The sequence below is a fragment of the Poeciliopsis prolifica genome, unplaced genomic scaffold, assembly GCF_027474105.1.
Source record: "Poeciliopsis prolifica strain line A6 unplaced genomic scaffold, Auburn_PproV2 SCAFFOLD042, whole genome shotgun sequence".
Taxonomy (NCBI): Eukaryota; Metazoa; Chordata; class Actinopteri; order Cyprinodontiformes; family Poeciliidae; genus Poeciliopsis; species Poeciliopsis prolifica.
The window spans coordinates 5,051,478-5,078,329 of record NW_026562417.1 but is presented as its reverse complement, the minus strand read 5'-3'; the positions used below and the strand labels follow the sequence as shown (position 1 = coordinate 5,078,329).

Here is a 26,852-nt window from a genome sequence, read left to right as displayed (position 1 = left end):
CTTTTTCTATTTAATTATCAGTGGGTTAATCAAAAAATGAATGAACAGATACTACACTGAATTGATCTTCAATTGATCAGGAAGTGCTGAGCTTTTCACATGTTGAGGTTTTTTTTTAGCAGTATATGCTCCTTTCACATGGAATGCTGTTATTGGCAAATATTTCACCCGATTAATCAATTAAATGTCAGCTACTAAAATAATAATAACCTGCAGGCCTAATTACATTAATTTCCCATTGGAATTAATATAATTTGTTTTCTTTTACTTCAATTTCTAATTTATCTGCACTCACTTTTACTTAATCTCATAATCTCTTTATGTCTTTATTTGAGATGGATGAACTTTATTATGTTACACTATCATTCAGCATATCCTCAGTGTGGGATACTAAAGGATATTTCCATTTCTTATTTGGAAGTTTCTTCGTAATCATAATGAAGTGGTCAACTGTTTGGGTTTGGAAGTTCTCCGACTTACCAGAGGGTGTGTTCTCTTACATTAGCCTCCTCCTTCCTCCTTCCCTGGAGGAAGGAGGAGGCAGCGTGGGAGGAGATAACCTCTGAAATGAAGAGGCTTTTTTGGGCCCAACCAATCTAATTTAATTCCTCTTACTGTGTGACCTAAAAGAAACTCAGTTTCGGTCACAGAGAGCTCCATCCCTCGCCACCCAAGTTGTAAAATCCAGAGAATGATTGCAAATCGCGCCTCCCTTCTGCACTGATTCTTTCATTCGCTGGGTGGTAAATGGTGCGCACCCAGTGACGCTGTGTTTCGGACAGGAAGCTGAGTGGTTCGGTTCCCTCCTCCGCGGCAGGCTGAGTCTCTGCGTTCAGCCAATCAGCGGACGACTCACAGAGGCTACCCGGAAACAAGTTAAAAGTTAAAAAAGGGCGCCTTGATTAAAGCAGGGAGGTCAGCTAAAGGTAAGCTTCGTCCTCTTTTAAAAATAAGTCATATAGTTTTCACTTGTTACTATGAGAGCGCGGTTGAAGAAGCAAATCGGAAAGTTTCTGTGTCTGTTTCAATTTTCTGATCCCTCCATAAAAGCTCCCTCATTTGTGTTCTTTACTTGTCTAAAAGTTTAGAACCATTTAAAGAATTGTTACAGTGAAACATGTAAACCTGTCTGTCTGTCTCGACAGACATGTATGTATGTCGTAGAAGAAGCCACTTTCGTGTTGTTTCAGTCGATGCAAGTTTTGGATTATGTGTGATCTGCGTTGTGGTTGCACAATAATTTCTGAAATATTAATTTATTTTAGCAATTCAGTTAAATAGTGACACTTATCCATAAGTATCAGATATGGATAAGTGGTCGTGAAGGAAAGCTCTTTTAACAGTTCAGTGGAGATCCAGAGCTTCAAACGGCAGTACCATGACATGAAAAAATAACAGTTTCTTCAGAACCATGATATGTGAGCTTAGGAGAAAAATAACTGGAAGGTTCTGACTGTGACTAAGCAACCGGATTTGAGACAACTGTAAAGTCAGCAGTCTTCCCTATCTTCTATAATTTCTGATGGTAATACTGGTTATTTAAATACATTTCTTTACAGGCCAAGAAATTGTTGAAATTTCACTTTAATTTTCAACCCAATAGGTTGAAACCATTACATATTGTTTCAATATAACCCTTGTGTTGGTTCTTGTGTTTCCCTGCAGTCTACTCCTCTCTACAGTAACCATGAGTTTCTCCCCTCATCCGCCCGGGCTCTCTGGGTACAACAGCATCCAGGAGCAGAGGGACCGCTGGGAGAGGAAGCGCAGCCGAGTCGCTAAAGAGTTGGTGCAGACAGAGCAGCACTACTGCCAACAGCTGGAGCTTGTATCCACAGTATGTTTTTATTATCACTCTGAGTAAGGGAGGTTTGCGTTTTAGTGCCCATTTTTATTGGCTTGTTGCTAATTTGAAATTTAGAAACGGCTACATATTTTATCAGGAACACAAACCCATTTTTTGACTATCGCATGTTTGCATTTCATTTTTCACTAGATTGATTTCTATGCTTCTGAATCTAGAAGTCAGTGATGGAATAGAAAGAATTGATGATAGCTTTTGTATTTAGACATGCAAGCTCATGGTGTCAAAGTATAAGTTTTTGGGTATTTTTTCAAAATTATAAAATTTTTCTATACATTATTCCTTCAGCTTAAAACATTTTTAATGAAAGAACAAAGTGCCAGAATGACCAAAGTTTTCTCCAGCTGTTGAGCACAAAATCTCCAAAGGCTGCTATTTTCTTATTATTCATATTCATTGGGAGATACTATTTAACCACTTTCGAGATATTTATGGTCATAATGTGTCTATCAGTCTGTTAAATAAAATATAAATATGTTATGCTATATTAGTATGACAACATGCTAATATAGCATGTTTTTGACAACATGCTAACATAGCATGGTGTCATGTTGTCATGCCATATTAGCATATTTTCATGCTATATGTTGACAATATGTTGTCAACATATTGACAACACATTGCATTGCAAATTGATTGCAATGCAATCATTTTGTTGGAATAATAATATTCAATAGATTAGAATATTAATGTTGTATATCAGTAACTCCATCAGTAAATAAAACACATATTGATTTCAGGTGAATTAAGGTTTTTAAGCTTTTACTTCAGTTATTTGTGATTATTTTCTGCTTACACCTGATGATGGAAACACATTTAACATAAGAATATGAATAACCATTTTCTGCCAGGCCAAGATTCGACAAAAAATAGTTTAAGTAAAATTCAAAACAAAAAAATGCTTTTCTCAATTAACTAATATGGATCTTATCAGCATAGCTGCTCAGCTGCAGTGTTCATACAAAGTTTGAACTGTCAAACCCACGTCATAGAGTGATAGACATCCATATGCTGCAATGTGCCAATCCATTTGGTCACAAAAACATGCAATTATTTATGTATGTATTTTTTTGTTTTGTCAATTAAGATATAGCAGAATTGATATTACACTATTGTTTAGCTCTACCATATCTTTTTTTTCTTTCTGTCTTTAGTTTTGATGCATTTAAAAATGAACATAAACTGATAATTGAAATGACCCAGCAGAGGTGAATGTGTGTCTGGTCCATTCAGCATCCATCCTCTGCCTCCTGTAGTAATGAAGGGAACCTTAAATAACAGCTCTACAACAAAGCCTAACTGAGCTTTTACAAATAAGTATTAACAACACCTTACCTTCCTGTGGAGAGTGCAGAATTAGTATGTGCATCTATAGTCTAAATTCAGTGCAACTACTAGGTCTCCATGTCTTCACTAGAGTTAAATTTCATTTTCTTTGTCCTATTTTCAGCTTAAGTGGATTGAGATCCCAACAGATGTTGCTTTATTGTCATTTTGGCAGCTCAACAGTGCTGGTTTTGTGTGAGCTACACAGCCCACAAAGCTCTGGCTAATGGATGTTTGGGTTTTTAATGCTTTCACATTGTAGCAGACTAGCTTGGTCCAGCTCCTGAGTTTAATCGTCTTCTTGACCATTGCAGTTTTTTGTGGAAATCTTGAAAGCCAAAGGCACCTTAAAAGAGGATGTTCAAGAAGGAATCTTCAGTTCCATCAAATCCATTCTTTCAATGAATCAGTAAGTATTTTTTGGTTACCTGAGTATTTTGAAGAACTGACAACTGGTGTATGACTTGGTAAATTGATGAAGAATAGTTGTTTGTCATTATTTCAGTGTTGCAATCTTGAGGCATTCACTTATTGTATACCTATAAAATGTCACCTACGATTTATCCAGATAATAATAATGTACAGTTATTTGCATTTTTTTTTTTGCATTTTTTTTAACCCTACATTGACTTCTGACTAGGGTTGCACCAATTGCAGTTATCTGGCTGTCAAAAATCTTTTACAAGCCTGACATGCTGATTCCAATTTTTATTCTTTTTGTATGAAATGTTGCTAAATATAGCAAGAAAGTTGCTGCTATATTTAGCAACTGTGGGCGACTATTGTTAACTGGAAGAGTGCAGACATGACTTAGTGAGTGGGGCTAACATTCAGACCTCTCTCAAGCAGAGCAAAAGAGGACAATAATTGATTTTTAAACCTTTACTGAGGTAGAAAACATCAGTGGATGAGATTGGCTTCACATGTAAGTATCAGCTGATCACTGATTTCCCAGAATGAAGGAAATCGGATTTGGGACATGTCATCATTTTCCAAACTGAAAATCAAACAGGCACATGGGTGCTAGCTGAGAGCCTTGTCACTGACTGAACCTAGTGACAGGGTGTTGAGTTCCTTCAGCTCCTTCTTGAGATTTCTTAGAATGAGTGGAAGGATTTTTTTTAGAGGGGAGGAACATCTGAGGTACCCTCCTGGATCTGTTGTGCCCACAACCTGGTTTTAGATAAGGGATGGATGGATGGATGGATGGATGGATGGATGATGGGATGGATGGATGGTGGATGGATGGATGGATGGATGGATGGATGGATGGATGGATGGATGGTGGATGATGGATGGATGGATGGATGGATGGATGGATGGATGGATGGATGGATGATGGATGGGTGGATGGAAGGAAATCTTAACTGTTTCTTCTTAAATAAACTCATCAAACTGAGGTTAGTTCAAACTTAGGTCGTTGAACTCAGCTCTGCTGGCAATTATCTTGCCTTTTTTGATTCGTATCCAATGTGAGAGAGAAGTTGGTGCTTGATTTGAAATAAAAATGCAAGCACTTTCTGTTCACAATTGCACTCTTCAGCAAGGCAAGCTGTGGAATTGTTGATTCGGATGCCTTGGACACCCATAATAAGGAGTTTAAGTTGGACTAAATGAAGGTTTGAGTCCCTGCAGATGGCAAACCTTTTTCTTTAGTGTGCTACAATGAAGACTGAGGTATAAATTACACACTCTTATTTATTGGATGAATGGCTCCACAGTTCCCATACATCTTCATTATGTCCCCATTACTGAATCAGTGCTTGAAACATAGTGACAGTCTATCCTGTAGGAAGTGGTCTTAGGGGAGACAGTGGTTTACTGCTAGAAAGATTTACTACTTTTTATTTGATAAAAGCCTTGTCGTATTCACTAAACTTGTATTATAATGCCAGAATTTACATTGATACTCTTCTTATATTGATATATAAAGTGTATAATCCTTAGTTTCATATTTATTATAAGAACCTATCCGGCTGAGAGCTTAATAAAAATCAGAAGCTGAAATTTCCCAGCCCTTGTTAGAACCCTCCTAGCTGCTTCTGCATCACTTGATTATGTAGAGTCTACCTAAGCATGCACCTTCATTAAAATCTATTTAAATCAACTTCAATGGTAAAGTGTGTGTGCACTAGACATTTGGTTAGAAGTCTCTGGTAGCATCATTTGATGAGGGTGTGTGTGTATTCGAAGTTTAGATAATGAGCTTCATCACATGTGTCAAAGCCCTCTGCCAGTTGAGTCTGTTAGAGAGCCTAACAGGCTTAGCCACTGCATTCCCGTCTCCTTCATGCTGATGTTTTGGTGAGATCAGCAGGTGTGTTTTCTCTACAAAGTGGCTCTGTTCACCTTGAACATTGATTTACAGGAAAACTCTCACTCTAAAACCTTGTCTGCTAAGCTACCTGCTTAGAGAAGCTCTACCTCTTGACTTTAAAAACCATGTGTGGTCAGGCAGGAGAAACTGATACAGATGTGATGTTGCCTTCTTATGAGCTATAATTTTTTCTGTTTCAAATAGAAGCCACTCAGGCAAAAACTTACAGCAGCCAAGTATAACGCAACAGATGAAGTTTTTATTGTGGGTAATCTGGCTGAAGTTTGATCTCAATGCGATATCTTTAAAATGAAAGCGACACACACCAATTCAATTCAGTTTATTTATAAAATACATGTCACCTTGATTCACTTTACAACATTCAAACACCACAAATTAACCTAATACTGTATTTTCTACATCTACTTTGTAGGGTAATAAGTTAAAATAGAAGTTGAAATTTGAACTTTTATTCAAAGCAGTTAACGCAGAAAATTATTTATAAATTTGAACTTTTCTCTTTTTCTCTTTGTTCAACTGCTTATTGTATAAAAGAATAAACAGTTGAACACAGAAGTTTACACAAAACAAAAAAAACATCTGCATTTTGTCTCACTGTCTGAAGTTAAATCAGACCAAATGTCTGGTTTTGGCTTATTTAGAATTGCCATAATTATTTCTACATATAACATATCAAAATGATGAAAGAATATGTTAAAAATTTATTTATTAATGTCTTCAAAATTATAACTTTACATACAGAATGATTACTGTTTCTTTAAACAATGAGATAAACAGTTATTTGGAGGAAGGTACATCTGGAACACACTGCTTTCTGGTTCGATCCCATAGGATGGACCCAGAACAGAAACCAAAGACCTTGTGAAGAAGCTTCTGAAGCTGATAAGATAGAATCATCATTCACAATGAAACTTTCCTGCACCAAACTGGGCTGAAAGAAACTCACTGGAAGAATGAATTACTTCAAAAGAAACAGCAAAAAGCCAGACTGCAATTTGCAAACGTCCATAGAGACAAAGAGCTTCATTTTTGGAGACATGTCCTGATGGAACTGAAGAGGAACTATCTGACCATAATGACCATCGTTACATTTGGAGGAAATATGGGGGTGGTTGTTGCCTGGAACATCATCCTAACTGAAGAATGGTGGTGGCAGTATCATGTTGTTGGGCTGTTTTGCTACAGGAGGAACTGGTGCACTTCATAAAATAGATTCATAAATAGGCATCTTGAGGATAGAACATTATGTAGAAACATTCAGTGAATAGTAATGAATTTGTTTTAGGTTTTAGGACCTAAAATAGGTCAATTAGACCTGTTTTAGGTCTAACTGACCTAATAAATATATATACATACATATATATATATATATATATAAAAAAAAATTTCCCTTCTCACCCACCACGGGTGGTTCTTATCCTCTGAGCTCGGGTCCTCTACCAGAGGCCTGGGAGCTTGAGGGTCCTGCGCAGTATCTTGGCTGTGCCAAGGACTGCACATTTCTGGACTGAGATGTCTGATGTTGTTCCTGGGATCAACATCAGTGGGAAACACCCCCAAAGGTGGTGGAGAACGCCAGAGCTGAGATCCTGTGGGACTTCCAGATCCAGACAGACAGAATGGTAATGGCGAACCAACCAGACATTGTCGTAGTGGATAAACAACAGAGGAAAGCCGTTGTGGTAGATGTAGCAATACCAAGCGATTGCAACATCAGGAAAAAGGAGCACGAGAAACTGGAGAAATACCAGGGCCTCAGGGAAGAACTGGAGAGGGCCTGGAAGGTGAGGACCACAGTGGTGCCTGTGGTCATCGGGCCCTCAGGGCAGTAACCCCCAAACTGGAGCAGTGGCTACAACAGATCCCAGGAACAACATCAGACATCTCAGTCCAGAAATGTGCAGTCCTTGGCACAGCCAAGATACTGCGCAGAACCCTCAAGCTCCCAGGCCTCTGGTAGAGGACCCGAGCTCAGAGGATAAGAACCACCCGCGGTGGGTGAGAAGGGAATTATTTTTTATTATTTATATATATGGGAAACTGTAATTTATAATCCTACTTAACACTTTGACTCATGGATAATTAGAAAAAATAAAATCACCCCCAGTTCTATCACCAGGGCGTGGTCAACTGTTATAAACATGCTGAATAATGGTTACATTTGAAAAGCAAAGTGAATAGACACAATAAAATGTAAAATGTTGGGTTAAAATGTAACAGATAATTAAGGGTGTCATGTGGTGCAGTGGTTAGAGCAGACATCCCACATACAGAGGCTGCAGACCTCCATGCAGCTGTCCAGAGCTCCTTTTCTGCATGCCTACCCCCACCTCCTCTCTGACCCATCCTGTGGGATTAAAGTTCAATAAAGCTCAAGTGTGCCAAAAAAATGATTTAAAAATGTAACTGATCATGTAACATTTGTTTAAAAAACAAAATATGCATAAACTATTACATATGAAGTTTGAAGCTGTTTCGGTTTGTATTGCAATGGCCAAATTTAAACAATTTTATTGTTGGTTACTTTGTATTTTACAGATCATTACTGGTCCATTTGGAGAATGGCTACATTGGGAAAGGCCTGGAAAAGTTCTCTTCACATTTGCACCACTACAACACCTATGTGGACAACATCTATAATGCCAACAAAGTGCTTGGGGTAGAGACTCTGCATTTGTTATGCAGCTGAGTTGGATCATTTTAAAAAATGTACAAAATGTGCACATATTTTATTAATTTCTGTTCACAAGAAATGAAACAGCTCACTCTCTCAGTTGCTGGGAGAAAGGATCTGTTATAAAGTTCCTTTGTGCACCTAGACTTTCCAAATCTTTCTGTTGGTATCTGTTTAACAACAGATACCAAACCACTTCCAAAACTAAGGGAGTTGTCCTGGAGTAAAATGAAAAAATAAAAACAACCAAGAGCTTTAGAAAGCTTTCAGTGCAAATGTCCCAAAGTATTTGCATTGTCCTGTGCATGACCTTGAAAGTGACTTCACTTAATATAATTACTTTTTTTTTTTTTTTTAGATCCAGCTAAAGAGAAATAAAGCCTTCAGGCATTTTAAGAAACTACAAGAAGCTCGACCACAGTTCAACAACCAGAAGCTGGAGGACATGCTTCAAATGCCAGTTCAGCGAATTCGTCAGTAAGACTTCACCTTCCTGTTTAAATTAAGATTCTGGTTCTTTTGTTTCTCATCATGCTGGAATTGGAAATTGAAATTGGGGATCTAGTTGGTGTTCAGCAAAGGGTTTTTTTTATTATTATTTTAACTTTGTGACATGGCAGGATGGATTCTTGCTGTCATGTTCACTGCAAATTCTGACCAAGCAATCAATAATGAGATTGAAAGTTGCTGCTACATTTCACATACACATCTTCTTCAAGGTTCGACTCGTTCATAGATGAAATTGTGCTTGGTAGAATAAAGGTTGTCTTTCTTTTTTCTAAAACTAGTCTGCCTGTTTTCCTCTAATATTCATAAAGATATGCCTTTATGCCTCCTAGCCTGGTAAAACCAGCTTCTTATTCTACACTTTGCTTCATCCAGAGTGTCTGGACCCTCGGCTGTTGAGAAATTATGACTTTCTGGAGGCATGGCTTATATTAAAGTTTTACATTTTACCCAGTTGCAAAAGTTTGTCTGTTAGATATGTAACGCACTAGTTCAATTCTATGAAGCTAACGAGAAGTTGCCTCCTCTGTAAACAACCATTCTGCACTTTGAAGAGAAAAAAGCCGATCCGAATCCTGTATTTGGAAGTCTGACGGACTGAACAATTCACTTCCTCTGCCATCACTAAAACTACAGTTAGACTATAATTTTATTATTTAGTGGTTTTCACTGAGGCTTATGCTTATTAGGCATTACTACATGAGAGATAGATGGATAATGTATGCCACTCTCCCGGTGTGAGAAGCTTGCCCCATTACATTTGGAGTTGTGGGCTAAAAAGTTTTGGGACCATTGGTCTAAACAAACTCTGTCACATTACGCTGGAACATTTAATGCCACCAAATAGACCAGAGTCAAACAGCCTGGTTTTGTCTCTAATGGCCTCTTCCAGTGGCACCACTGTGTCTGTAAAACAAGACTAGACTCAGGGAAGGGTGGGCTGAGAGGTGGAGACAGACATGGTGAAAATCAATGAGAACTGTCAATGTTCCTGGAGGTCATGTTATCCTATGAAAAAGTATCAACTTTGTATCGAGTGATTATTCACCAATACAGTGTTTCGCAAAAGTAACACCATGAACTTATTTTGTTCTCTTACTATCACAAACTTCAGTGCAGTTTGAGATTTGTGTGCTAGACCAACACACAAATCTCGGCATTAGACCAGAGGATACTTACTTATACTGATCTACCAACCCTGAATATGAATATCTAGTTTATTTACTTTGGATCAACATTGTTAGCTTTTTGTTCTTTTGCTCTTCTTTTGGTTTGTTATTTTGTTTGTACTTCCTTTTAATTCCTGTAAAGCACTTTGTATTGCCTTGTTACTGAAAATGTGCTATATAAATAAAATTACATTTATCTTTACAAAGGAGAACATTCCCAGGCATGGCACTTTTTAATATTTTCATTGATTTACCTTTTAGATTTTTTTATTTACTTAAAAAATGAAAATCATCTATTTTGAATGTAGTGGGGTTTGCTGGACAAAGCCCTATACAAGAACAGTCCATTTGCCATACGGGTTTATGTCTTTGAAATATGCATATAAAATTATTAGGGATCAGATTGTCTGTGTGTTTTTTGTAGAACAACACTCAGCAAGTAGCTAAAAATGCACAACCATCTGGAGGGAAGTATAACTGGGATTATGTGCGCTCCAAGTCTTGTAATTATGGCATCAGTATCTCAGTTTTTTAACCTGCAAAGTGTGCACTATTATTTGACAGTTCACATCAAATAAACAACTGTACCTTGACAGCTTTTGGCCAAATGGCAGAGAAGATCTTCCAAAGTCTACAGTTCAATTCTGTTGACTCTGCATTTTTCATTTCTTCAGTTAGTTCAACTGGTTTTGTTTGTTACTCAGGTATAAGCATCTCATCCAAGACCTGGCTGCCAACACCAGACCAGACCACCCAGAGTTTGAACAGCTTTCCAGTAAGTATTTCTTTATTCAAATTAGTGCATGTTTTTGTACAACTGAAATATGGATCATCTGTATTTACATCTCCGCCTTTCATTATGTCTTTGCTAATGAATTTCTCATTAATTGAAAACAGGAGCAGCTTTAATGTGGTTTGCATCTTTACACAAAGATCATGTTGGCCTCCTTCAAACATCTTTAAGCAACAAATTAAGAAGTCTGCACAGTTAGAAACTCTATGGCTTGTCCTCATGACACTGTAGTCTGTCTCCTTGTCTTTATTTAAAGGAGAATGAAAAGTGATTTTCTTCATAACTCCATTGTAGGTGTGAAAGCATCATTTAACTGGAGAGGAAATAAAAGCAAGAGAGTACTGTGTGAACATGTGGCTCCAGTTTGACCTCATTAATTAGGAGTGGATCAGAGCATATTAAGCAGGCGCTTATATTAATAAATAAAATCTTCAACATCAGCACAGATCTTGATAATGACTATTTCCAGTTGTCAAATAAACAGAAAATGTGCTTCAAGTGCAAATATACACAAGGAATTATTTATGTGTATCAATTAAAATGTGGTTGCTGGTGTGCTGTGTGTGCTTATAAATTAAAACCTCCTCTGACTCTAAAATGAAGGTATATATCTTACTGCGCCCTCCTTTTTTCTTCCTCTTCTCATTAGTATTTTTTTTTACCAGGGAGCCTTATGTGTAGCTTATATGAGCACATAATGATAACTGTTCAATGAGAAATTTCGGATAATTTTAGCAAAACGAGCAGAGAATCACAAGAGACTTAACTGTTGTTTCCATTCTGTATCCGTTTGCTTTACTTCTTCTTTGTCCCTTCTCCCTGAAGCATTACTTTTCTCTTCCTGCATATTAAGGCAGGATTTAATTGGTGTTCCTGCACTGAGTTTTCATGGTTGCAAATTTTGTGACCTGAGTGTCTGGAACACAGTCAGACCTGAGCGGTGCAGCTCAGGTTCTAATCTGTGAAGTCTGATAAATCTTTATGCTGGATCAAACACAACTGAAGCAAAATGTGGAATAAAGAGTTGCAGCAGGTGGAAAATAAATGTGGAAACCAAGGCAACAAACAGTACTGCTGCTGTCAGTGACTGTTGAAATAGTCATTTTCTGTAGAACCACAGCAAAGACTGGAGCTGAATGAAAACGTGCCAGAGTTCAAAGGTTAAAATAGTGTTTGCCCTACATTAGCAGGAGGACAATGGGGGCGAGGTCTGCACAAGTCTCCTCAGGCTTAGTAGTTCTAGTGATAGAACTACTAAATTAAGTTTTTATTAATTTTTTATTGTTGTTTGTAAGAAGCTAGTGTTTAAATTATGTAAAATGGATTAAAATTTAGATTAATGAGAAATTTTCATCAGACTTTACTTTTAAATCCAAGCTCACTGATAGTGTTCATTATTGGGGCGTGTCCTCTCAGTGGTTTCACAAAAATTCATCTTTATTTCTCTTTGTTTTTATCACACAATTTCTGAAACCTCATGAAACCACCAGTCCTGGTTGAGATGATCACTTTAAAGCCTCTTCTTTCTTTCACCTAATTCTTTTTGTAAATGCACTTTTTGGAGGAGGCCTGGTAGGAGTGAGGGGCTGATTCAGCACCACTGACTAGACTTTGTGCACTCAGGTCCCATGTTAGCTTTCTTCTTTCAAGTCAGAGGCTTTGTTCTTTCCCAAGTGATCCTTGGAGAAATGGAACGTTTGCAGGCAAGGCATTTTAACTTCAAAGTCGTTGCATTGTTAACTAATGCACAGTAGAGTTTATACAGAATGTTCCTTCTAAAAACTGTACTGGAGAACATTGTCTGCATGTAACTTTTACAGATATTTGTTATTAAGCTGGGAAAACACTGCAACCACCCTTTTCAGCTGTACACTGCACCAGTGTCCAGTAGTTGAAGACAGCCAGCTTCTTTGCACAAAATCAAGACATGAATTTGTGAACAAATTAATGCAAAAACTCAACATGTCCTCATAGAAATCCCTCCTATAATTATTACAGTCACTGCTGTACATTTTTGCTGCCAGTGACAAAGAGAAGCGATAAAGGGGAGAGCAATAGACTTGAGACATTAATACCACCAAATGGTATGATGGTTTATTCTCTAAACCACGGGGGCCAAATCCAGCCCACCAGGACAAGATAACAATCCATCCATCCATTTTCTGAGCACCATTCTCCCTAACGGGGTCGGGAGGTGCTGGTGCCTATCTCCAGCTGCGTTCCGGGGGAGAGGTGAGGTACACCCTGGACAGGTCCCCAGTCTGTCGCAGACAAGATAACAATTCTGTGCTTAAATATTGTTTAATCAGTCAAGTTAAATCAGGTTTTAGCTGTAATGTGAAAAGATGTTCAATTTAATTTAACTATCAAAAGTATTTACTGAAGCAGACATAGCTATTTATGCATATTTTAGCAGTTTAATGGGTTTTATCAATACATTCTGCCACACCATAAGGACATTCATAATTTTAGTGCGTCTGACATTCTTACTATAAGCTGTTGAGTGAGACATTCCTTGATTCAATTGGCTTTAAAGGCCTACAATTACACTTCCTGGAACAAGCATTCTGTGTGATATGCAAAACATGTTCATTACATTAATGCACAAAATCATTCTCAGATATTGAGATTTCACCTGTGAAAAAGGCCTGTATGACCTCATTAAAGAATGCAATGTTTTATGGCTGTATTACAATTATGCAAATGAGCTGCTGCTGGCCAGGCATCAACAGATGTTTCAGACACATCGAACCTGAGTAAATTTGTTTTTAATTAAATTTCAACATAATTTTTCATGACTCAGCTTTGGTTTTGCCATTTATAGGCTGTTTTATTTCATCGCTAATTTCCAACATGATTTACAGTCAGATTACTGAAAACAGAGTTCTTACAACTTCATCTTCTGTGATTTTCTGAAGATTTCTGCTTACATCTAGTTTGTAATCTCTGTAAACTTTTTTCCACAGGCTAATTTTACTCAACTCTGGGAAAAAAAATAGCATGGCAATTATTTATGATTCCTGCAGTGGATGATAAAGTGACATCTGACCCCTGCATTGTTGAAGCACTTGTGCCATTACTAGTAACAGGGACGTCATCAGTCCAGTCAGTATAATGTTCCTCTAATGGTAATGGTTTCATGGTGTAAATCCTTTAAAGAAATGTTTTTTTTTTTTTTTTTTTTTTGCTTGTTTGTTTTTTTAATAATACCATGGTTGCCAGGTTTAGCTTTTTCTGTACATATCATAGACATAAAAACTAACTTGAAAGCAGCTATTGCATTATGGGACAGAAGGATCCCTGTGGTGGAGACCAGCATCCCTAATTAAAATAACCATGGTTTGGTGATTCTGAACACACTGTTCAGCCGACCATCACACCTAATCAGGACTCTGAATATTTTAATTTTCACCGCTCAGTAGAGTTCGTGACAGAACCTTATTGAAATTAGGTTGTGTTACTCTGTGATCTGATGAAGCCTTTCAAAAACAGATCAAAAAAGTTAATTTTAAAAACAGATAATAATCCAGTTTTCTTTTTTTTTGTTGTTAATTTTTAAGGTGTATCATACATTCTCAGAGAAGACCAGCACGATCACTGTTCAGAACTCATCAATATTTGATGCTTCAGCTGGGTTTTGTCTTCACAATGGGTTTCTTATAATTTTTGCATTCATCTGTTTGTTTCTGTATTTGTGAATGTGAATGTAACATAACTATGCTAATCAATTTGTTTCAGTGAAAACTATTTATAAAAATCTAAATTATACTTTACCAGAGTAGTGAAAATGTAGACGTAATGTTGGGTGTTTTCTTCTGTTTACAGATTTATTTTTTCATGATTCTGTAACTGATGAATGCAGTAGTGGAAGACTGACACAAAATACAGAAGATTATTAAATGTATAGACGGCCTCCCATAGATGTGCACCAAGCAGTTCAACTGCATTCACAGGAAACTGACGATTCCTAGACTTTATTGGGATTCATATTTGTGACTTTAAACTGTGTGAACCATTTAAAGGAAAATATTTAACTTTCAAAAAGTGTAATGTACTCTAAGAACAGAATCAGAACCAGTGCTGGCCAGGGTGGAATGCTGTTTGGGGTTGGAGAAGCTAATTTACCGACAGGTTGGAGTTAATACAGGAGAAAAAGTCGAGTGGTTACTTGAGTTACTGTTGCCATTTTATTATCTTGGAGCAATCGACACTCTCTTCTGAAATCAGCAAGACCTTTTCCACCTCTGTATATGTTGCTTACCATGTTCTGAAAACTCTGCCGATTGTTCCTGAACTTCTCCACCCAGCCATTTGTTGGTTCTTGTATTCTAGTCTTATATTACTTTTATAACTACCACTGCAAATTTGCTAGTGAGATTTTATCTGAATCCCTTTGACACAGAAATGTGTGCATGCCCACAATATGTTTAGAAACATATTGCTTCAGAAAGAGCTCTCACACAAGTTTTCTGAATGTCCTCCTGAAACATTATATATTTTTGATTTCCGTAGGAGCCGTGGCTGCTGTGTGTGAAGTGTCCCAGCGTATCCAGGGCAATGCTCAGCGCCATGAAAACCACCTGCAGCTCTGCAGAGTGCAAAAGCTGCTGCAGGGCCGGAAGATGCAGGTGTTGGCTCCAGGTTGGATCCTCCTATGACACATTCCTTTCATCTTCTTCATCAACTGCCACCATCTCTCTTATACTTTCCTGAATCTGTTGCTCTAAGTCCTTTGAGACACAAGGGGGCGAGGAAGACATTGCTAAGCTTAAGTAAGGCAACAATATGTCAGGATATTAGGGTTCTTCTGGTTTGATCCCCTGCTCAGCCTGTTGTGGCAAGTTACTTCATCAGTCTTCCATGGTCAGAGTGCCTGGTGGCAGCCATACTTCTGTCAGTCTGCTCCGGGGTCTGGCATTGTGGCTTCAACGTAGCTCACCAGCATCAGTGTGTTTAATGCATCAGAATGACTGAGCACTAAGAAGGCTGATAGCCTTACGTGCTTCGCAGGATTTTATGACATTTTTTGTGTTTGCTCTCTGTCTACTGGTGGGAGTGTGTGTTTACCCGTTTGTGTGTGTGTGTGTGTCTTTGACAGAGTAGAGGCGTGTGTTTTTATCCACCGTTTGTCAACCTTGTGGTTGGTGCTTTTGAAAATTGGCACTGAAGTCACACAAACTGAGCGAGCTGCGTGACTTGGTGCGCGCACCCTCACAGTCAGTTCAGTGTATCAGGTAGATGAATGACCACTAGGGGCAGAAATCACTCACAATGTGGACTGCTGTTCCGAGAAAGGTTGATCAAATCAAAGGCATTCCCTGTGAATACCTACAATTACTATTACCTCCTCCTTACCCACCAAGAAGATTATGACCTTACCTAAGCCCACCTGGGTAAAGGAAACACTGTAGATTAATATAACAGTACAAATTTAAGGGGAAAGGTTGTAAAAAAAATAAAAAATCATATGTTCTAACATTAAATACAGCGCAAAACCATTGAACTGTCTTTGCTTGTCTTGTCTGTTCATCTTTGACTACTGGAAAATACTTTAAGTAGATACAAGTTATGAAAGTGTTTCAATTAATTAATGAATGTACCTTTACCCTTCACCTGCTTTCTTCCTTTTTAATTTATTTCCTCTCTTGAGTTGTGGTTCATCCAGTGCTTTGTGGAATGGTGGCTCTTTTCTTCCTGCCACTCCCCTTCCTTTTGTTTGCCTCAAGAGAATTAGGCCTCATTGTAGCGCTGCTCACCCTGCCATACTCCCCCAGGACCAATTAGAGTCCGGCTTCATCTCGCAGACCAGAAGATAAAAAGAAAGCCAGAATGTGTGTTTCTCTTAATGTGTGTGTGCATGTGCGTGATTCGGCATGTGTGCCTCTGGGTGTACATGTTTATGTTACCTATTTAGGACCTTTTGTGGTGTATTTAGTAATCTCCTAAAGACCTCATGGTTCAGAAACACATTTTAATGGAAAGGGGTTATGATTGGAGGTAGGATGTAAATTAAGTTGATTATATATACTAAAATGAATGGATAGAAAATAGAAACCGGTGTTTGTCTTTATGGATATGCAAGCTGCTTTTAAATCAGCTCATGAAGGCTGAGAGTGAACAATGAATAACAGTTCATGTCTCTAAGGCCAATGTGGAAAGTTTTGAAAGCTTCCTCTCATCCAAGTTCTCAAGCCTTTGCAGTGCACAGGCTCCATTTTAGTGAATAAAGCTCCGGTCCCACCAGGCAGACTTCAGAGGTGCAGCAGCACCTCCCCACACAGCAACCTCATCCCGACCCATTCTCCTTCCTCCTCACCACCACCTTTAATGTTGGAGAAAGAAAAGCAGTGCCTATTACAGATCAGAAGCATCAGAGCCCCTCCAACATATTAAGTAGCTTTGGAGGACAGGAGAGGAGCAATTGTGGGACTCAAAGCCTAAATCACTAAGGCAGTTACAGCACACCACAGTGTTTTTTATGTCTGTTTTTGTATTTGTTACTGAAGTCCTAAATTTTCTATGTTAGTATTGAGGTTTGATTGTCCAATATTTTTCCTTCACTTTAGTTATTTTTATTTTTCATTTGAAGCCTCTGGACATGACATGGTTTAAAACAATAATAATCTGAGATTTTTTATTTATTTAATTTTTACCTTTATTAATTTCTGATCACCCAAGTATTTTTTTTTTCATTTTAAGTCAGAACTCATGTTGTCTTTAAATTATACAAAATAAATTCTTAGTTTTCTTGAAACCCAATATAGAAGCTGAGTTATTCAAATATATTCATGGAAATGTTCACATTGTAGGGCCAATGTCAGACAAGCTTATCTACAAGGAATCATTTTTAAGTTAGGTTAGTTCAAACCTAACCATGTGGGTCAAATGAGCATGGTTTGAAATGACCCTGAGATAACAGTACAAATTTAAGGGGACGCTTATGTTCTTCAGCTGTGGTTCTGGTCTGATCTGGATGGGTTCTGCTGTAGGTAACTTGACAGGATCAACCAAAGAAGCTGAGGCATCATGAAAGGGTTAGCCATTGTTTTCTGTTGTTTTTCTTTAGTTCGTTGTCTAAATGAATGGTAAGTTTAATTCATTCTTCTAGACTCTTTGGTTTGTCTTGAAAGTTAAGCTCATTCTTAAGATTTTCATTAATGCCTGGATCCAGAAGCTGCAGCTAATGTCCAAAAACTTTTTGCAAATTCTGCCACTGATTTCTTGGCTTGTTTAATACGCCATAGATGCTGGTGTTATCTCTGCTTCAATAGCAGTTTAACCAAAAGTCATCCCGAAAAACATCTAAGGTTTGACTTAGGAGAATCTGCTGACTAAATTTAGCTTCAGTAAGCATTACCTTGAAGTAAACTGATAATTCTGGTTAGATCATCAGGAAGAGACTATGGAGATGAACTAAGAATGTTATGTTTAAACTCCTAAATTTGAAGTGGTAAAATAATTCTCATGTCAATCTTCTCTTTTAATGTGTACCTGCTGTATTGCTTTTATCTCAAATAAGCTAATTAGATTTCAGAAAGTATTTATTTCATATTTATGGAAACAGTCATTTTGCCAATGACACATGTGAGACATTCATGGCATGTCTCTTTCTTTTTGAAGCACATTGCATTTATAAGCAATGTGACCCATTCTTGGCCCCACCACTTAATCTCAGTGGGCTTGTCTGCTGCTGAAAATGTCCTTCCTGAGCCCAAAGGCAGAGCTGCAGTCACTCAGGCTAACTACAATCACTTTGGTGAAAATGACTCTGGACCCAGGATAAATTTTCATTTTATCTATCTAAATGTCAGTTCCCTGCTTATTAGCTGTCATCTTACTGCTGCCAATCAAAGTATAAACATGAGCTTTTTTCTTGGTGTAGGCCACCTAGGTAGTTAACTCGAATGGTAACAGCAAGAGATGCTGCTGAAACAAATAAAGAAAGAAACAATGAAGCAAAATAAATTGGATTAAATAATAGTAATAATGTGCAGGTAATTCAATCTTTGCTCGTGCTCTATACTGAATAAGTTGATGTATGGTTTGAAGTGTCTGACTGAATTCCTTTTTGTATATATACACTACATCTTCTGCTACATTATGCTGCCACCCATAGCCAAAATCAGAAAAGAAATTGAGCTAAAAATGATTTATTTGGATCTTTCTATGTTAAATCTTGGAATTTTTTTCTTTCCAAATAACCTAGGTCCTGGAAAGAAAGTCACATTTTTTTCAACCAATCATCTCCATTTCACAGGAAGATGGTTCATCCGTGAGGGTTGGCTAAACATGGTTCCTCCAAAGGGCTCTGAGGCGAAGCCCAAGATGTTCTTCCTGTTCTCTGACCTCCTGCTGGAGGCCAGACGCTGCAGCCCACTGTCTCTCTCTAATGGCGAGAAGTTTGTAGGCCAGCACGCCTACCCGCTGCAAGACGCTGCTGTTGAAAAGGTGTTTGGCCACACCAGGAGCCAGGGAGGACTGCTCAGTGTAAGTTCTTGTAGCCTTGGTATGACATGTTTGCTTTTAGTTTTTGAGAACAAATTTTTCTTCTTTTTTTTATGTACTCTGCAACACACAGAAAAATGTCATATATTTATTAAACAAGCAAAATAGCTGTACAGATTGTAAAGATCAGTTCAAACATTGTTTGCCTATTAGGTTAACTTCAGTCCTCAGCCTCTCCAGAAGATGGAATTTCTTTGTTTTTTGTTTTTTTTAGTATTATCCATGCAAGTGTGTTTTATACTAATTAAAAGATGCTTGGTAATTATTCTTGGGTGCGTGAGGGGATTTTTTTTCCTGAGTTGTGAAGTGTTAATGTCAATGTAAATGATTTAAGCCAGGCATATTAAGCCTTAGGCCTTACAGGCCAGATATAATTGGATCCAACCCAAGAGGTAATTTCATACATTTATTAATAATGTAATGCCAGAAAGAGTTCACAAGCTGCTTGGGAAAGTTAGATACAACAAGAAAACTTATGACACTTTCCACTTGCCAAGTAATGCCAAGTGCACATTTTACTGATAAACTGGTCATGTGTAATGACTTCACATGGAAAAGCATCGGAATCTCTATCATAATGCATAATTCATTTACACAATGACTACCATTTGTTTTAACTGTCAACATAATGTGCAAAATATTAAATGTATGCTTGATATATAAAAGAAAAAAGGATGAAGTGCTTTGCTAATTGTCAACACTATGACAACTACATAATCATGAAAAAGTTTTTAATAAGAAAAACAGTGAGAGAGCGAGAAAATAAGCACAACAGGTGGAGAGTATAACTAGAAAAACACTAAGTTCAGTTTAGTTGCCATTTCACTCTGTAAAGAGGAGAGAATTAGAATGTGTAATTCCACCATGAGCCAACAGTTTATTCATGTTATGGCTCTTTATTCTTTTAATAAGAAAACATTCAGGCAAGAACAATATAATAAAAGGCTAAAAATAAAGGAGCTGAGTGAAGAACTCGGGGTCTCTCACACCAAATGCACCACTAGCTTCACTGCTCTCTAGAATTCCTCTTTGTTGTTGCTGTTTTGTGCAGCAGCTTTGCAAAGCAAAGTGCAGGTGGAGCAATGCTCCAACATCTGTGGAGGTGTGAGCTGCTTGGTGGCTCTTGGGCAGTGCTCAGGTCAAAGTTGAAATTTCCTCAAATTTTCACTCAGTGCACTGCTAGGAATATTTACATGATGTCTATCCAAACTCCACACTGCTCCTTACTCCTCAAAGCTCTTCCTCTGTCTCACTATACCATGTGTAGTTGAGAACAGCAGCAACAGCATCTGTGTTTAGCTTGGCTCCACAGGGTTCACTGCAGTCTCCTACAGAGAAAAGCTGTTTTTAGTCTGAAAGTCTAAAATACATCTGTTTGCTAGCTGGTAGAGCTGAGCTGCTATGCTAACATGGCGGATTTCAGAGGATGTTTGTTCCTGTTTTCTGGTCAAGAGCTAAACTTGTCAAATTTTGTAACGTCTTCAGGCTTTAGGCTCATTGTCTACCGTCCTTCTTGATTAATGTGATCAGAAGCATGTTGTGTCACTATATTAATCATTTCTGTGTGAAACAGCAGAAAGTCATTTGGTGCTCAAGAACATTTTTACACAGGAATTGAACTGGCAACCTTCTTGTCAGAAAACTATTTAATTTCGTCATGAGTCTGTGCCTTTCCTGTGCCTGGGGGCAAAAATGATTTCCCCGCATTGGACTGTGCGGCAATGACAGATAGATCAGGTTTTATGTCTGTCTTATTGTGAGAATTAGTGTTAAACAAGTAAGAGGCAGAGTTTAGCTTAGAATAAGTGACCAGGAAGTGAATAAAATCCTCGCCTGTGTGTGTGAATGTGAGTGAGGAAGAGAGAGAGAATCATCTAGTTGCTGGATCCGATTAGGTTGCAGATCCATCTCTTCTGGTCTTCCAGTAAATGCATCTTCCTCAACCCCACTCTGCCATCTCCCTGCAGCTTATCTAATGGTAGAAATGGCATTTCATTAGCCTCTTATCCCACAGTGCCCGCATGCATACGCAATAGCTTTACACATAATTTCTCATAACGACACATTATTGATCCTGGGCCCCTACCTGAGCTAGAGGAAAAGGGCTATCAGCACTCCAGGGCCCTCATCATGCAAGACCATGAGGAATTAAAGCTAAATTAAATTTGACAGCTGTAAATGCCATGCCAATCTATATGCAAAATTTTAAAAAAATATATTAAAAATTGTCTTTTTCTTCTCTCCTTCCTTTTTTCCTTTCCTCTTTTCCTCCCGTTTTTCTTTGTGTCTTGCTCCTTTCGCTCTGTCTGTCCTGACCTTCCCCGTCTCTCTCTCCTCCTCTTGCTAATATTCTCTCACTTAAGTATTTTCTCACATCGCTGACAGATTCTCTTTGATGTATAAATAATTAGACTAAATTATGTGCAGCAATCAGGATTTCTGCTTTGCTGTTCCTATTACACAAAAATAATTTCTACCTAAGAGGATCAGATTTCCTGTCAAATCCCTAATTACCGTGCTGCAGTGGAGCTGGAATTTATTTATGCAGGGGTGGGTGCCTAATATTATGAAGCACTCTGTTCATCCTGTCTCACTGAACTCTTTAATAAGACTTATGTTGATGTTACATTTGAAAGATTTTGTTTAAATGTGCAAATAAAAGACTACATCTCCCTCTGTCTAGATTAAAATATAATTATCTTTAATAAACTTAGTCTCTAGTCAATGCCTCATGGATTACGTTATCAATGTCATGTAACCATTGAGAAAACTGAACTAAAAATATGTTATTATATTATCAATCCTACTTAAAATAATTTTATTTTTCCTGGAAACTTCACCTGGTTACAGCACAATCTTAACTAACATTCCTTCCGAGCACTATTTTTTTTTTTATTGCAAATGTTACTTTGAGACTTAATTCTGCTAATTTCTCATAGAAATAGCAGTAGATTTGATCAGGAATAGTATTGGCTTGATCTGGGCTGCCACCTACTGCCTGTCCTCCATCACTGCAGACTGGTGTTTCACCTAATAACAAGCCTTTGGAATAAAAAACTGATATGACCCAATTGGCTACAAATGATTCTTTATGTTCTTTGGTCTGTTAAGCAAACAAACCTTTCAATATGAGGCAAAGATTAAGCTTCAATTCAAAGCAATTCATGTTTCTCTAAAGACAAAACATCTAACCTAGTCTTATGAATAAGGGGATAAATATAAGGAACACAATCTAAAATGCAGAATCATTGTTTTCTGTTTTATAGTTTCCCGTGGCATTGGAATGCTGTCACAATCATTTCATAGATTTAGTTTTAATATATTCTATTACAATCTTATAGTGCATATTATGCACTATAATAATCCCATTTGAAGTTGTGTTATTAAGATGTTTCCCTATTTTTAAAAGGAATACACAGAAAAAATGCATAATTTGATAGAATCTGGTAAGTACCAGAGATGGATAAAAAATATAAAAAGGTGTCCTGAAGAAGCATTTTAAAATGTTTTTTATGTTTCTAAAGCAATGTGTGTGGAGATTGGCTGCACTGATATTCACTCACACTCATACAGAAAAAAACTGAGCAAGTTGAACATCCATTTTCATTGTTACGTTTAAAATTATCATAATAAAATCCTAAACTTTTAGGTGGTATTGTCACATTTTACTGACGTGACAATACCACGTCAGTAAGAAACCACTCCTGTAATATATTGATTCTATCAACAGGAGCCTGTTTATATTTAGAATGGACATCACTACTTATTAAAAAAAAAAACTCGCGACCTAGAAATATGGAAATAGACAGAACCTGATCAGGAACTCACATCTTCATCAGACATTATGCTGCCATTAACTTTTTCTTTCCATATCTTCCTCCAGCTAACCTTCCCCAATGCAAAACTTCTGCTGATGTCCAGTAACCATGATGACCTCAATGACTGGTATCAGTGCCTGAGCTCAGCCATAAGGTATATAGCTGCTGCACACACACGCACACATATACACATACACCAGGTGTTGCCTTTAACTTTGATTGTTCTAACATTAAATAGCTCGTATTGATTTGTCTACTTCTGCCCCTGTGTTTAAACCTATAAAGTGAGTATTGCTTGTCAAAGACAATAAACCAACATTTACCAGAGAGAGACCAGAGAGGTCTCTATAGGAGAACAAATAGCCATTTTGAAGCTGAGAAAAGAAGCAAAATCAATCAAACACTGGACAAACATTGGGCACAGCAAGCTCAAGAATTTGGAACTGTACTGAGCAACAGACGTCAAACAGGTCAGCTAAGAAAAATAACAGTAGAGTTGATGACAAAAATATTGTGAGAGCTGTGAAGAAAAACTTCAAAACATCAGTAAGTGACATCACTAATGACCTCCACTTTACGAAGGTGAAGGTATCACAATCCACTGTTCAAAGAAGACTCAGAGAGCAAAAATATAGAGGGTATACACAAAGAGACAAAACACCTATCAGAAAGTCAGGTTGCAATTTGCAAAGAAGTACAGAGATCAGCCAGAAAAGTTTAGGAACACAAACTTAAAGACTGAGGAGACCAAGATCAATCTCTACCAAAGTGATGGAAAGGCCAAAGTGTGGAGAAAGAAAGGAACTGCTTTTGATCCGAAGCACATAAACTCATCTGTGAAGCCTGGTGGAGATGACGTCAAAGATCGGGCTTGCATGGCTTCTTCTAGAACAGGGTCATTGATTTTTATTGATGCTGTAACTGATTGCAGCAGAACAAAATCCAAAGTGTACTTAAATATTTTGTCTACCAACCGAAATGCATCCAAAGTTATTGGGGCAATGGCTCAAAACATACTGCCAACAAAACAAAGGGCTTCATCAAGAGAAAAAAGTGAAAAGTTTTGGACTGGCCAAGTCAGTCACCTGATTTTACCCAAGAGAGCCCACAATTCACCTCCTGAAGAGGACACTGAAAGCAGAAACCCCCAAAACAAAGAAAAAATGAAAGAGTCTGCTGATTAAATATTACATATTATTCACATTAACATTATTTTCCCTTTACTTTTACTCACCTAAAAATGCAGTGGTGTAATGCAAATGGTGATATAAACTAATTTGCTTAACACATCTACATGTAAATACCAGGAAATAAGAGCTGACATTTTATTTCTCGGCATTGACATTCTGAACTCTTGTCTCAGAATGTCATCTTTTGATCTTAAACCCAAATGTCTTCAGTGTACAACAAAACCAAAGAATTTGGCTTTGTTGTTCCAATGCTTTTAGAGGGGACTCTAAGTATTTTCTTGTCTCCAGTGCGGTAAGACATGTCGTTATTACCAGATCACTACTAAAGGTAGTGATCTGATAGCCACTTTCCAAATCTTTGTATCTTTCTCTGCTACTTTTGCAGAGTTTGTTCCCTCAGTTTGAGGCCATATATGTGCTCAAAGGTCCTCCATATTTACACACAAAAAGGTCCTTCAATAAACACTCATCTGGCATAATGAGTGTTTGTTACGCAATGAGTTACGCATCTGGCATGATGCCAGATGCGTGTTTCCAGGAAGCTGATGTGTTTCCAGGAAGCTGCAGTCTAAGCACACAGTGGTTCTTCAGAGAGATGACCGGTGTAGCCACCCGGCTGCGGATCACTCCAATCCAGGAAGGAAGAGAGACCTGGTGAGTGGAAACTTCCTCACTGGTAGAAATTCTGGCTTTTAATTCCAGTCATTTTCTGCTTCAGTAGTTTTAATGATCTTCAAGGGGCTTGATACATGTAAATATCAGTGAATAGTTTTATTTAATTAAATTTTCACAATTTTGGCTTATAAATAACAAAATTCTCAAATTCAGTTTAACAGAAAATTTGAATATTATGTCAGACCAATAAATGGTGTTTTAATACAGAAATCTGGGTCTTCTTAAAACCATGTTCTGTACATCGGTGCACTTCATATTTGGTCAGGCCATAAAGAAGATCCTGCAAACTGTAAATATGAAATTTATTTAATTGCCGGGTGGAAGGCACTTTAATTAACAAGTCTGTAAATATGCCAGGATAAGACAAATGGCTATTTTTCATCCATTGTTCCTGGACAATAAGTATTTGTCTTGGTAAAAACAAACAAAGTTCATACAAAACAAGGTTAAAATAAAACAACATCTCTGTTGGTAATTGCTGCAGATCTTCTATGTGCTATGAAGATTAGACTCATCATCCACTTCAGGTTGAGGTTGTTTCCTGTCAGCCAGCTGAGACAGTCAGGCTGCTCTGTGTTTAGCTGTACTGTCATTTCTACATGCTTGGTCAGAAATTAGTTTCCCCTTTCCACTTTGTAAACTAAATCCCGTCTCTGCCTTCAGGCCAGTGTTGAACCCTCAGAGCACATCCTGAAGTCAGTGGTTGAGCTTGAGTGCAGCGCCCCCAAGAGGACAAAGCCGTCCGTCGACAGTGAACCAAGGTAAGGTCCTTGTAGCTCCGCAGGTCTGAATATTCCATATTCCATATTAATAGTGAAGAGTTATATTCTGTTTTGCTCCCTGGGGTGACACATTCTGCTTAGAGCTTTAGAGCAGCTTTATTAGCTGCACAACAAATATGTCCTAAAAACAAAGGGGACATTAAATAAATGATCTGATGGAAAAATTTAAGAATGAAAAGAAAATGTAATGTTTATTAGTTTTTCAATTGTTGACTTTATGGTGTTTTTATGACTTTAGGTTTTTATAATATAAAGCACTTTGAACTGTCTTCTTGCATCAATATGCTATAAAAATAAACTTGATTGATTCACTGAAGATTAAACATGACTGTATGTAGGTGTGTGTTGCAACAATATGTAAGTTTTCTATTCCTAATTTGCTTTCTGTTCCGTGTGAGGCGGTTTGATTGAGAACATTCTCTCTGTGCCCAGTAGTGCAGAAGCCTCCTCTTCCAGCTGTGTGATCTTCTGATGGGTTCCTTCAGTCTCAGATGATTGTGGACTCTCACCTGCACATCTTGGTTCCACACTCATGGAACTAAATCATCACATGCATCTGCACTGCCTGCGTCACCCAGATGTTTTCCTCTGCGTTTACCTCAACCTCAGAGTTTTTTATTATTACTAACCTCAACTTTCTCCCTTCATGTGACTATAGATCAAATAGATCTGCAATTAACCATGAGCTCCTGCTGTTGCAACCTTAGCAGTGAGTCACATAAACAATAATCATTAGATAATTAAACATATAACTCTAAATGCAAAAGGTTAATATTATGTGAACATTGAACTCTATTGCTTGATTTACTTGATTCAGCTAATATCTGTTTCTGTATTCTGATGAATGTATGCCTTTAACTCCTAAAACCAGCAAATACGAACTGATGGAGTGTTCGGGGTTCTGCTGTCATGCAGCTGCAGATTAACTGCTCACTTACAGCTCCTTCCTGAAAGTTCGTTTGGTGTGTATTGAAAGGTCCTGTGTCTATCTGCTTCCAGGCAGAACAACCTGGTTAACAGACATGGATCTGTAACATGTTTTCCTCCCTTTCTTCTACCTTTTCACAGAAAGTCTGAAAATATTACTTCTATTTTGTATCTTTATATTGTACACTGAGTCTTTTTATGCTTTTTGCTACTCAACATTTATTTAAAGCTGTTACACTGGTTTCAAATAAAAACTGATGAAAATTACAATTTCCTCATAAAAT

The 26,852-nt window shown here is 37.7% G+C and overlaps 1 protein-coding gene across 2 annotated transcripts; it reads left to right on the top strand.

Annotated features, from left to right (window-relative positions):
• The first annotated feature begins 864 nt into the window (after window positions 1–864).
• Window positions 865–26,852, top strand: arhgef39 (Rho guanine nucleotide exchange factor (GEF) 39). 2 transcript variants are annotated; one of them, XM_055055678.1, is made up of 12 exons: window positions 865–926; window positions 1,666–1,837; window positions 3,505–3,599; window positions 8,067–8,187; window positions 8,561–8,679; window positions 10,583–10,653; window positions 15,184–15,312; window positions 18,929–19,158; window positions 23,060–23,148; window positions 24,742–24,838; window positions 25,523–25,620; window positions 26,077–26,852. In XM_055055678.1, the coding sequence occupies exons 2-12, from the start codon at window positions 1,688–1,690 to the stop codon at window positions 26,111–26,113; spliced, it is 1,236 nt and encodes a 411-aa protein (XP_054911653.1). In that variant the 5' UTR covers window positions 865–926; window positions 1,666–1,687; the 3' UTR covers window positions 26,114–26,852. The 2 variants fall into 2 exon arrangements, with proteins under 2 accessions (XP_054911653.1, XP_054911652.1); XM_055055677.1 differs by having other exon boundaries at window positions 26,074–26,852.